General features: G+C 40.6%; 1 protein-coding gene across 1 annotated transcript; it reads right to left on the bottom strand.

Moving 5' to 3' along the window:
- Positions 1 to 294: 294 nt before the first annotated feature.
- hdgfl2 (HDGF like 2) lies at positions 295 to 11841 on the bottom strand. Its single transcript, XM_072660871.1, has 16 exons — positions 11651 to 11841; positions 10734 to 10810; positions 10265 to 10406; positions 8918 to 9091; positions 8189 to 8311; positions 7508 to 7576; positions 7199 to 7379; positions 6954 to 7035; positions 5651 to 5942; positions 5438 to 5556; positions 5269 to 5339; positions 4708 to 4778; positions 4393 to 4494; positions 3998 to 4148; positions 3375 to 3498; positions 295 to 1260 (listed from the first exon to the last, which is right to left on the bottom strand). The coding sequence occupies exons 1-16, from the start codon at positions 11720 to 11722 to the stop codon at positions 1167 to 1169; spliced, it is 1944 nt and encodes a 647-aa protein (XP_072516972.1). The 5' UTR covers positions 11723 to 11841; the 3' UTR covers positions 295 to 1166.
- Between the last annotated feature and the right edge of the window lie 1525 nt (positions 11842 to 13366).

Raw genomic sequence — 13366 nt, 5'->3', positions numbered from 1 at the left:
AACAAGGGGTTTCTGGCTGCAGAACCGCTGACTGGAGGTGTATTTCTTTCTTAGACCAATTTGAGTAAACTCTAGAGACTGTTCTGCTGAAAATGGCAGATCTGCAGTTTTAGGAATACTCAAACCTTCCAGATTCTGACCAACAATCATGCTGCACTTAAAAAAAAATAAATAAATCAGTTTTAGATTATCTTGTTATATCCCACCCAATCCCACTCCAAAGAGCAGGTTAGGGAGGGTAGAAAGGCTAGAGATATCAGAGTTATCAGCTGTGCTGTAAAGACATATTCAAAGTTAGGGCCACCATGCTGACTTTTATTGAATTTGTTTCCATTAATGATTAAAAATGATTTGACCAATTTACAGAGCACTAAAAACATGTTTATAATACGCAAGACAAGCAAATGTAGAAATGCTTCCAACAAAATATTGTCTATATGCTGTTAAGCCTGTACACAATGTAATCTGTCCTACTCAGTGTGCAGAAACTACAAAGAATTAGTAATGGGTAAACCTGACAACAGAATCTAGCAGTATAAGCCCATTGGAACACTATTTTCAGAAATGATACTTGACGTAGGTTAAAATCCACATGTACTACTGTATGAAAATATTTAATTAAATCCTGCTGTATGGCTCCATTTACACAGGGCTTTGAATAATGAAAAACATGTTTTTTCTAGTTTTTCTTTTTTATACAAAAAAGTGTGGGGGCTGACAACAGAAAAAAGATGCAAGTCTCGCTAACAAAAGGTGACCAATTTAGTACCAACCATTCCGTTTTCATTTACAGCAAGGCATTGGCGTTTCCTTTAAATATCAGACAAAGTTTTATGTTAATTCTGACCCCTCCCTCGCACTGACCAAATTACGTTTAGTGCAGGATCTCTGCCCCACTGAAACATGTACAAGGCTATTGCTGACCACATCATGTCTCAATTCCTGTTCCAATCGTGGACAAGTTCCTTCTCATTTTATATACAATATGAAAAAAAAATGGTGCTCATAAATGGTGGACAAAACCAACACAAACAAGAGGGTCAGAGGGGGTAAATGTTTGTAAAAGAGGGACACAGTCTACAGGAAGGATAACGTCTGCACAGAATACATGTATTAATGACAAACGTCTCTGTTTAGCTGAGAAAAGACAACTGCAGTTCCGATCTTCAGCTCTCTACCGGTTCTGTCTCTGCTGTTGAAGAGTGATCTGTAGGTTCAGGTGTGTGTGATCGTTCCTCTGCAGGACTATCTGGTCCAGGCCTGAAACAATGAACATTGTACAATTAAGCTCATTCAAGTAATAAAGGAAACCAAAAAAACAGAACCAACATTAATCATCAACGAAATCTTGCTCATGTCCATTAATTATTTATTTATTTAACCCAATTTTTCTACCAAATTTGTAAGGGTAACTACCCAATCCATGTTTATGTAAACTCCCCCTTTCCCTAATCACTAGCAATGCACCCAACACTAAGAGGGTGAAGACTACAACGTCACCTCCAACACATGTGATGGCGGCTGTGTAACATAGCTAGGTAGCCTAGCTCGCTTGGTGGAAAGTGCAGCTTCCCAGCTCCGATACAACAGCTAACAGGCGCCTGTGCTGAGCAATCTTACACTGGGAGTGATGTAGGAGGAAGAGCCATCAACCCACCCCTGGGAGAGCAAGGCTCTCAGACTTCAGCTGCTGATGGCAAGCAGCATAACATGGAATTCCAGCAATCCTCAGATCATAGTGGCAGCGATCCTCTGAGCCCCCATAATTTCTTTTTTTTGTAAACATTTGTTAGTACCTGCCCCACCGTGTGTGTTCATGTACTGTCCCCCTAAAAACATACTAGCGTGTGTCTGCGACATGAAAGCAACATGGAGAACTCTGAGCCACAGAGCCTACTGAGCAACCTGAGCATATTATATAATCATTCATTAATCGTATTCGAGGCAGAATGTTCCATTAATTGTGATATTAATTTGAAGTCATATAACCCAGCACTAGAGCCACATCATTATGGCCAAAAAAAAGTCAGAGCATCTCCTAAACAGCAAGGCTTGGGGGTAACTCCTGGTCTTCAGTGGCGAGTACCTGTCACCATGGTCCGAGGAAAGAAAGGATAGGAGTTGCATGCCAATGGCACAAGGACAACAATGGCCATCCATTTGGTCCAAATCAACAGAAGGGCTACTGCAGCACTAGTCTCAGAAAATAATAATTAACATTTGTTACAGGTGGAGTGTGTCAACACACACTGCCTCACACTGCCAGAGCACGTCAGGGCGCCCATGCTAACCCCGGTCCACCCTCGAAATTGCCTTTCATGGCCACACAAGGGTTGGAATTGGATCTTGGAGCGATGAAAGAATGTTGTCTGGTCCGATGAGTCCTATTGTCTTATACATCACATGGATGTCTTGATGAATGTGCTCCATTGACCTGTGAGATGTGCTGGATCAACAAGTTAGCTGACATGGAGGAGCCACCTCACAATATGTAAGACCTTTATAGGTCTTATAGAGTGAGCCGTTTGGGTGGCACACAGAACAACCTATTAGGCAGGTAGTGTTAAATTTTTGGCTCAATGGTGTACAAATAATGAAAATTGCAATTCAATTTTCCCCATTTTTTCTTACACACACTTTTTACCGCACCAACAACATGCTAATTAAAAGATACCTAGTGATTTCTCTGCAGGTGCAGACTTCAATTTGTTGTTTTTAACAATTACTAAAGAATAAAAAAAAAAATATTCAAACTGCAAAATGATCACAAGTCATATTTAATCTAAACATCAACAGGTCATTATACAGCTGTGTTCAGCAGTCTGAACCATCTGCACGAGGAGCTGTGTGCACTCAAACTGTGTTAGTCACTGTTAAACAAGGAACCAACTCAAGTAGACTTAATTTTTCTGTGGTAACTGTGCTGTAGAAAAACTGACAAGCAGCATTTAAACATTTCTCCCAATTCCTTAAACTTTAAAAGCATTAACTTCAAATTACTGATGCTTGCAGAAACGCTCAAATTGAGATTTTAATTTCTGTGCTGATCTGTCTTACATAAAGAAACAAAGTCACACCTTTCTAGGCCTTTTTTGCCACAGCGATCACAAAGATCACCATTTAATCAATTAAATGTGTTATGCAAGTGTTACTACTACAAAACTCTGGTATTACCATATCGTTTGTGGAATGTGGGATACTTTAATTTAGAGATCACATGCACATTTTCACAGTGCTCTTACTTGGCAGAAATATGAAGCAGATCAAGTTAAAGACGCTCAGCTCTATATACATCTATCTATCTCAAGGATCAATATAGCTTCTCCAAGTTACGATTAGAGAATAATAAATGGGGGAGGGAGGTTGTTATTTACCTGTCGCTGTTCGGGGATTTGTGCTCAGTTGGCTCTTCCTGCTCTGTGGACTTTGTGTTACATTCAGATTCAGAAACGTCTTCCTTTTTCACATCTTCAGACTCTCCGTTAACTGGTGTAGAATCTGCTGGGACAGATTTGAACTGCGATTAGAACAGGTCTGAATGTTAAATTGGTGAGGACACTGTGATAAGAGGAACTGGAAGGAATGCCAGTCTCACCACACTGTGAAACTGTAGTATCATTAGAGTTAGATTAGTCTTAACAGGGAGGTTACTGAAATGTAATTTGTAAGGAATTTGACCGGACAGCTTGTGAACACCACATGCAGGTTTGGTTGTTATATTTATTACATTGGAATTTCAAAAATACATTTAACCAACAAATAATTACTTCTCAAATTTCTAAAACTATGAACTACACTATCCAAAAGGTTATAGTGTCTATTGTATATTATAGTCACAGATAATCACACTAATACATAACTATGGTAACTCCCCTGTATATGTTTGAATACCAGCTTTGGAAGGTGTCTTTAAGCAAGAAATGACCAAACTGAAGCAAGCCGACCTGGCAAATGCAACCAAATCATTCAAGTGGTTACATGAGGCTAAAGAGGTCACCTGTATTCAGTGTTTCTGTATTGTCATCCTTCTCCTTCTCTTCTGGTTTTGGTTTATTTCCCTCCACCTTGCCCACAAACTGGAGTTTTAATTTGTTGTAGATCTCAGTAGCCTTCTCCATGACTGCACCGCTGGCCTTGTATCGGCGGATCTGTTAGACAAACAGAGGCAGAGGAGATTACTTCGGGAGCATTACCAGCATTCCCAGAAAAGCATGCCATGGTTACTTAAAATGGACTGAAAATGCAATATATCTGTTCACAGAAGCCTACAAAGCAGCACTGAGAATCTTTTTCCTAATTGCATCCACTGTATTTACTAGACACCATCCTTTAACGTGGCGGATTACTAGTTTTTTAAAAATAGATTTTAGTTATTAAGCACAGAATGCAGACCTTTTTGAGTGTGGTAATGACATCAGTGTTCTTTTGTAGGATCTGACTGGTGACCTGTACAGAGCCCAGCTCTTCCAATGCCTGTAAACATTTCTCAATGTCCTGAGATGCAAAAAGAAGAAAATAAGTCACAGTCAAGTCTCAGACTTACACTTAGAAAACAGAAGACACAGATTTGGTGAGCTGAAGCTTAAGAAGCTGAGCCAACGACAAATCTCTTGTGTTTGAGGGTAAACAGTATAACACTACTTGACCTTTAACAACATGCTCTTTAAACTGTTACAGGTGTTTTCAGCATTAAGATAAGTCACTTACTGGGTTGTCCACCTTCAGTGCAAACTTAATGTCTGTGTGGAGCTTCTGGAGTTTCTCTTCTGGAGAAGGCTCTAAGGAGATGCAAAGCAAGCAGCGTATTCAGAGTGTGAGCAAGATAAGACAGATAGACAGACAAATAGAGACAGACCAATGTAGTTTGGTGATCATCAGGGGTTGTTTAAAAAACATTCAGAATGAGTTTGTCTACAGGTATAGAAAGAAGATCTGAATGTCCATTAGTTCTTCTCCTATTGAACAGGTGTGACTATGGACTTCCATTAACTGGACAAACTGAGACGGATTGGGATTGGGAGACTCTTCAAGTCTTCCCTGTACACCTTCACTGTGGCAGCTCCAGATATCTCACCAAGTTAGCAGTTTCAGAGATGCTACCAAGCTTTGCCCGGCACCCTATATACCACCATAGAGCAGTTAACCTCTATAATTATCACCTTCCATCATCTAATACAGTTCATGACAACATCTCACTAGTGTCATCTGAGCTACTGTCACTATTAGGAAGGTGGTCGTAATATTCGGATATAGAAGCACAGAGCACACCTTTTATCTTCTTTTCCATTTTCTTCTCAGGTGGACGTTCAGGTCTTCGTCTTGGCTTCTCAGGCTTAGACCTTGGTTAAAGCAGATTAAACAGTTTCAATTAAACTGAAACCACCTCAAAACAGTCAAGCCAAGTTAGAGAGAGAGATGCAAGATCGTGACAAAGTACCTTGCATTGCGTTTCTCCTCAGACCGCTGCACCTTTCTCTCCTTCTTCTCCTTCTTTACATCCTTCTCTTTCTTTTGTCTGCTTTTCTGGCTGTCTTGACGTTTGGCTGACTTTTTCATCTGTTGAGAAAAATAATGTTAAATATTTTTAACACTTTTAAATCTTAAAAAAAAAAGAATGAAAAATTAGGAATCCATCTTAAACCAGCCTTGCCTCAGCAGGTGGTGGAGAGTCTGAATCTGAAGGTGCAGGAATGGGAGGCGGTGGTGGTTTCTTGGACTTTTTGAGAGGATGGTCATCCACACCTTCGTCTGAGCTGCTGCTACTGCTGCCTTGCCGTCCTTTGTTCTCCTTCTCCTTCTTTCTATTCTCCTCCTCCTCTTTTTCCCTCTCCCTCAGCCGTCGAAGTTCCTCGGCCTCCTCCTTCTTCCTGCGCTCCTCGAGCTCCCGCCGCCGTTGTTCATCTCTTTTCTTCCAATCGCTGATGCGGTCCGCATCACTGTCACTGCACAACCACCAGCAGATACAATTATTTTCTTATATGACCATTTTCTAAACTTACTTTTATATACAACTTATATGTGTAAATAGTTTATTTTGATGAATCTGATTGATTCTTGTTTCATTAGAAAGTATTTTGAGCTTTAATATCTGGACTTGTGCAGCTGTAATGATACACTTGCTTTCCATCAGCCAGCACTGCATTTAGTCCCAGCTTAGCTACCGATTGTCTGCAGCAATGACACACTTCATCACTACAGTGTGGACAGACTGACAAGACTGCTGTAGGATAAATGGGTGGTCATATGTAAATGTGTTTAAGGTTGTGACATCACAACTATGATAATTCAACAGCAACTTTTTTCTGCAGCTTTGTTTCCATGTACACTATAATGACAATGTATTGGGACATCTGCTCATTTGCAGTCCAAAATCAAGGGTATTTAAAAATAAATAAATAAATAAAATCTGCCTGGCCTTAGGCATGATGCCAATAGATTTATGTTTTTCTGCTCCAGTGAGTCCTATTCTGTTTACAAGATTTCTATACAGGGTCAAGACAAGCTGTGTGAGCAATAGGTGCATCTTAAAGTAGCTGAACGCTCTCATTAGAAGGGGTGTCCACAAACATTTGGTAGCGTAGTTCATAGTATTACAAATGTGAGAAGTAATTATTCTGGGTTAAATTTCTTTTTGAAATTGTAATGACAAATAGAACAACAAAACCTGCTAATAGACATAGTCATGTGCTTCATGCAAACTGTCAACTTAAACACTTTATTACACATTTGCACACTTAAAGAAGATGCACACATAAAAAGGGATGTCCTTTAACAATGTTTGCATATTATGCAGGTAGTCAAGCCCTCCTTAAATAGTAGTTGATTTAACCAAAAGCATTAAATGCATCTCTTTTTGACATTTCCTAACAAATTCTGTCAATACCATATTTTTATGCCTGTTGTGAGCGGACTGTGAAGCGTAGCAGCAAATGAAAGAGTTTAGTCAGACGCACCTGTCACTGTCTGAAGAAGAGGAAGCAGCTCTTTCTGGTGCCGGTTTGGGTTTCCTTGCACGTGGCTTCGGTGGAGGTTTCTCTGAATACAAATAAAGGCAAGTATGTGTTAGTATTCTGTTATGTTCATCTGAAACTCAACTGAGAGTCTTATAAGGGAAGGACTTCTGCTTCTTTGTTTGCCATCAACTGTCACTGAGCCATTAAGTAATGCAAAATCAACCAGCAGCAGCTGCTGGCCTCACCTTTCTTACGCGCCTGTGGACCCTTCCTGGGAGGAGGCTCAGAGTCAGACTCAGACTTTGATCCAGACTGAGATTCGGACCCAGAGATGGCCGGTCGTGGCTTCACGTCCTCAGAGTCACTCCTGTCCCGCTTGTGATCTGACTGGGAGCCTGACTCGGAATCGGAGTCTGAGGATGCTTTCTGAAATGGACCACAAATTATAGAACAAGAATATTCTACTGGTTTGATGACTATGATTGGTTTTGACTGTGATGACTGTTGGACTGTTGTGATCAACTGTGATGACTGTTGGACTGTCACACACTCACCTTTTTTCTGCCTCGGCCTGGAGGCTTCCTGCCACCTCGGCCACCTGACTCTTTCTGTGGAGTGAAGTCCTGAGGAGCACACATAAGGAATATCGTATAAGCTGTGATAAACACTTCTCAAAAACAACAGCAACCAAGTTGCGGTAGCTGTCCACTGGTTTACACTAGCTTTGATATGGCAAAACAGTGCTTTCAGAGCCACTAAACACTGCAGAGAAGCAGATAATTCCATTTATTTTTCAACAAAAAGGGAAAAAATGATCAATGTAACTTTAAACACCTCCAGAAATAGCCTGGCTATTATGAATGTAAACATTTTAACCAAACTGATTAATATAATATGATATATACAGCTATAATTGACAAAGATTGTTTTTGTTTTTAAATGGTATATATTCCACCATGTAAATATTCACACTGTGTATTCCATGTATTGTTAATGTAAATTAATAGTCTTACTGCTGATATTAATAATTATAAATAATAACAATGCATGAAATCTTTGTAGCCATCAGTCTTTGTAACTTCAGAAATGTACACCACTGATATTTGAGAGTTGGTATGTTGAACCAGGTGGTCCAGGGCTGGGAGAATAATATACCGGACAGCTCTGTGGGGGACTGTACATTACAATACCAGCCCAGAACAGAACGATCTTAGTGCATGCAGACAGACAGATACCTGGTCACTGTTTTTGCCAGAGTCAGAGTCAGAGCTGGGTGAAGGTTCTGGCTCAGAGGGAGATCCGCTCTCCTCTTGCTCTCGCTCACTGGATGACCCTCTGCCTCTTTTTGCTGGGGGCCGCTAGAGAGAAGAAACAAGAATCTTGCTCACATTACAATGTCACTTGCCAGAAGGATTTTTAAGAATTTTTAGCCATTTGCAGTCAGACATTTAAACACCACCAATAGTTTATTTTCTATGTGGAGATAAGTGAATAAATCCTCAACCAGAAGCACATGTAAACAAGGCATTTTCTTGCACCTTTTAGGGCTCTTTTTCTGTTTAGCTGATGAATTTAACATATTGGAAAAATGAATAAAACGAAATCCGGCATTTCCTCATTACCTCGATATGTTAAAATAAAGTTTACAGTCAGTAAATGTTCTCAATGGAGGATGTGTACTTAACTTTACATAGAAAATCATATAAAACATGTTGTTTAACAAGTTACACACTCCTGCTCTGTTAAACGTATCCTTCATCACCATTCACATGGTTAACTGACAAAGAACCTGACAAAGATGAAGCGTAATAGAGCATGCAAAAATCTGAGGCATGTCAGACGTTACGAATTATCTACTTGCCCACAATCAGGAGAGGCAACGTGACTTCTTATTTGACACTATAGCCACCATAACAGAACCTGCATTATTGATTTTGCAGAAGCAAATGTTACTACGTATCTACCTTTGGTGGTGCTGGAGCTTTCCGTTTCACTGCTCCTCTGCCCTGCTCTTCACTCCCGGACTCAGAATCGTCACTTCCTGTGTCTGCTTTTCTCGGTACCACTGCTTCCTCCTCATCTGGCGCATCACTTCCTGCAGCAGCTTCATTCTCCTCACTCTCTGACGAGCTTGCGGGCTAAGCATGTGGCACTCCGGTTAATTTTTATAAGAAGAACATTTTTACATACTAAACTATACATGGTGTTCTCTGTGATGGAATCACGTCATGAGCAAAGTATAAGAGGTTCTTCAGGTTCTTTGTTTAATCTTGACAGAGAAACATGGGCTTTGAACTATGTAGATGTTATAAATGATACCAAAATCAGAACTTGACTAACAGGGGATTTCTTTGGAACCAGACCTGGTAAATTAGTTAAAAATGATAAATTGCTTGAAGTACATCTTTCCCACAGTGAATCCACTTGAATAGGTAATCACCCGACCATACAAACATGCAAAAATGGCACCATCACGAACACTCAAGCAAAGGCAGAGCTATTAGGCTACATTTTCACCAGCTCAATATCTATTAAACTATTTCTACGTTAAAAGAAAAAGAATGCAAACGTGAGACTGCACTGATTGTTTACATACCAATGTTGTAAATATAGTCCTTATAGTCTTTTAGTGTGATCTAATAGGAAATATGTAATTACAGAGAGACTTAGAGTCAAAGTTGTTTACAGTGGTGGTGAATGAAACTAAACTGGATAATCTGAATAATGTAATGCCTCTAAAAGTCACATCTCAGTGTTGTTACTAAGTGGTAACAAACATGCTGCCTGATACGGAGATGGATTTTTTTTATCCCAAAACAACTATTTAAAAAAATTGGGGTGCATGCAGGCATGTGAGGTGCCTTTAGGCAGTGGTCAGAGCACTGGGTTACTGATTACAGGATTATGGGTTCGATATCTGGGTCTGCTAAGCTGCCACTGTTGGGCCCTTGAGCAAGGTCCTTAACCCTATCTGCTCCAGGGGTGCTGAAAGACGACTGACCCTGTGCACTGACCTCAGCTTTCCAAGGTGGGATGTACAAGAAGACTTTTACTGTACTGTACAAGGGGGTACGTTTAATGGCAATAAGGGTAACAACTACTACTTCTTCAAAATAAATTCTAATATGAGAACTCTGAGGCTTTACTAGTCATTTTGAATAGCAAATAAAATAGTAATGTTTGGATTTTAGACATTATGAGCTGGTTCCTTCCACCACCACTGAAAAGAACAAAGTCAAGGAGTTTCTCTACAGCGTGCCACCTCGCATCAGAAATCTGCAGAAATGCTTTAAAACACGTGTCACACTTACAGCAGGAGGAGCACTGTAAGAAGCATGGGGGTTGTTCTGGATCTCCCACAATCCCTCATTAAATCCTTTCCTTTTGTTGGGTTTCCCATAACGGTCCTGGTACTTCTCATAGGCAAAGAGGTCCTTTGGTGCAAGGAATGCTCTACATTGAAGGAAGGCAAAAACAAAAGTTCTTGTACTGCCATCTATTGGCTCTTAAAAGCAAAAAAACGACAGGCCTGTCTACCATTTTGCATACAGTCGCAGATGTTTTCAGCTTCAATTTAGCAACTAATCAAAGCTTTTGCTAAATGTTCACACAACGGTAAACAACAAAAACAACAAGAAAAAATAAGCTGTGAACCAACAGAAAAGTTCTGCTCATCCCCATTTTACATGAAAATAATTTCTCACTGACATTTGCAGCTGCTACGAAGAGAACATCTCTGAGCATTGTGCATGTCCAAGTGATTACGTTTTTCACACTTACGTTTCATGAGTCCCAAAGAAAAAAATGGGGATTTTATTAGGAGGTGGTTTCACGGCCCCTTCGGCAACATCTTCAATCTAAAAGTGAAAGCAGAAGACAAACAATACAGGGTATTAGAACTGGTATAAGGAAAGGCAGAAAGACAGGTAGACAGACAGGCAGCAGGCCAACTCAGCAGTACAGTTCAATATGCAAAATATGAGCACTGTAATAAAATGAGCTGGGGTTGTTTCCACATGAAAAGTAAGATATTTTATACTTTTAATTGGGGTTTAGGTCAGAAATAAGCCAGAAAATCAGAAATAAGCCAGGAAAAACACACAAACTGAAAGCACAACATGCCATCAGATGGGATCCTGGGTCCAAAGCTGTAATCGTACAAGTGAGTGTCTTAAGCAAGCTTAAGTAAAAATGTCATTTTAAGCCTGAGCCTAACCCTGGCTTTTTTTTCTCATTCAAGTGCTCTCTCCAGCTGGCTTAACTTACCCATATAATTATGCAGGTGTCTGATATGATATAAAGAGATATAAATAACACAGAGACCTACTGAACACACAACATTCTCGGTCAGACAAGGCTGAACTTCAATTCTCCGTTCCACCTTAAACAGTGAAGCACTTTGCAGTCTGTTGTGTACCTTCTGCAATGTATCTGCTGCACCATTTAAGGTGGAATGGATCATTAACATCAGAAACTGGCTAATAAACAGCCAACTTCAGCTCCATGCTAGACTAGGCTATGCAAGACAATGTTTAACAACGCAGCTGAAACAGCAGGGCCTGTGCACACCGTGGTGTGTGTGTGTATGTAGCATGTCTCGGCTAGCTGGGGGTGTGTATGTGTTCCGGAGAGCCTTGCTCTGCCCCCTCTCTCGGGATGCGGAGCTCCGGCCACAACGCCGCCGGCCTCTTGCTTACCCTGGCTGGCCAGTGGGGGTACCCCTTCATCTTGGCGAAGACGAGGTCGCCCGGCCGAAAGTTGTGCGGCATCTCCTCTGTTTGGCTTGTGCAGAAGTGGTCTGTGGTGTCTGTATTTTTTGCTCTTCGGCTGCGGCCCGTTTTTCCTCTCCGGACCGGAGCTCCACAAAACGCGCTCACAGCTCCAGCACCAGTTTCCGCTCACACAACCGAGCCCAGCGCGGAAGTCCCGCCTCCATCCAGGCGTTTCATTGGAGAACCGGCCTGCCATTCAGTGCTCTCAGCCAATAGAAACTTACAATGTGTATCGCGCTTAGGTTTATTATTACAATCAAGTGGAAATAATTCCAACCGACCAAAACTGCATTATAGCAAATATTTAATTAATTAAAATATTATAACAACGACTGCTTGAGACTAATAATATACGAAGAGATCAATTCTGGAATTTTATAAAAATATAAATAAATGGCTATTAGTATTTAACCCTGGTTCAAAAAAATATTTATATACTTAAAAAAATAAATAAATAAATATATATTTAATAAATATTTATCCTAAATAGGATAAACTACTGATAAATCTAACATCTAGCTAGTATCTGGGTTCTACGTGGTTTTACATGGTTGTATTTGTAAAAACTGTATGATTGACACTTTCATCAAATATTAAAAAAAAAAAAAATAACACAAAATAAGTGCTATCTGAGGACTACAGAGCACTGATATTATCTCTGACAAATCTAAAGGACAGTTCATGGCCAGCAATAACTACTAAGTGGTCATACTCTTGTTATTGTTATTGTTATTACAACTTGTAATTGTGGTGGATAGAGAAGCCTTGACCCATATTTTGTACTTTTGCTAAATACTGGCTCAATTAAAAGACATTTAAAAAAGCTACAGCTACAGAAGTAGCAGAAGTAGAATTCCATACAGAAATTCAGGAGAACATCCAGCATCCGGCAGTATAGAAACTGAGTTAGCTGTTTTGTATTTACATGTATGACGTTTGGCTGAAACTCTTACTCAGAGAGAATTACACTTGCATTCTGTTACACAGGTAGAAAAATGTAGAGTTAGGAGTCTTGCCAAAGACCCCTTTTGGTGTTGTTGACCTATTGTGCCACAAGCAGTGTTGTTCCCAGCTACACAACACCAATCGCTTTTCTTGTTCTGTTAAAGAACCCAGCATAGCCAGTGTATGATGTGGTTTGATCGCTGGAATGCTGACCAACTAAACCAGCCCCCGAAATGCTCAGTCAGCATTACCCATGTTTTACCCGGCTAGATTTACACATGACACGAAATTACTTTTTCTGCTAATGATACTATGCAGAAACCTTGAGTATCGTCTGGTACCGATTTAAAAATCCAGTCTTATTCCAAAAAAACTTACTGATACTGCATGAGTATCTGAACATACCAGTCAAACGCTCTTCCACCCCCGCAGTGTTTGTGATATGACCCGAAGTGATCCCTGGTGGTCTATTGGTGAGGATTCTGTGCTCTCGCCACTGTGGCCCGGGTTTAATTCACAGGGAAAATACCTTTCAGCGGCTAAAGCACCAGGCTTTTGATGACAGGGTTGTGGGTTCGATATCCAGGCTCCAGGCAAGCTGCCAATGTTGAGCCCTTGAGCAAGACCCCTCACCCTTTTTGCTCCCCGGGCCCTGCAGCAATGGCTGCCCACTGCTCCGGGCATGTGTGCTCACTG

Source organism: Salminus brasiliensis, chromosome 17, assembly GCF_030463535.1.
Source record: "Salminus brasiliensis chromosome 17, fSalBra1.hap2, whole genome shotgun sequence".
Lineage (NCBI taxonomy): Eukaryota > Metazoa > Chordata > Actinopteri > Characiformes > Bryconidae > Salminus > Salminus brasiliensis.
Note: the sequence above shows the minus strand (reverse complement) of the source record. Positions and strands in the feature narration are given on the sequence as shown.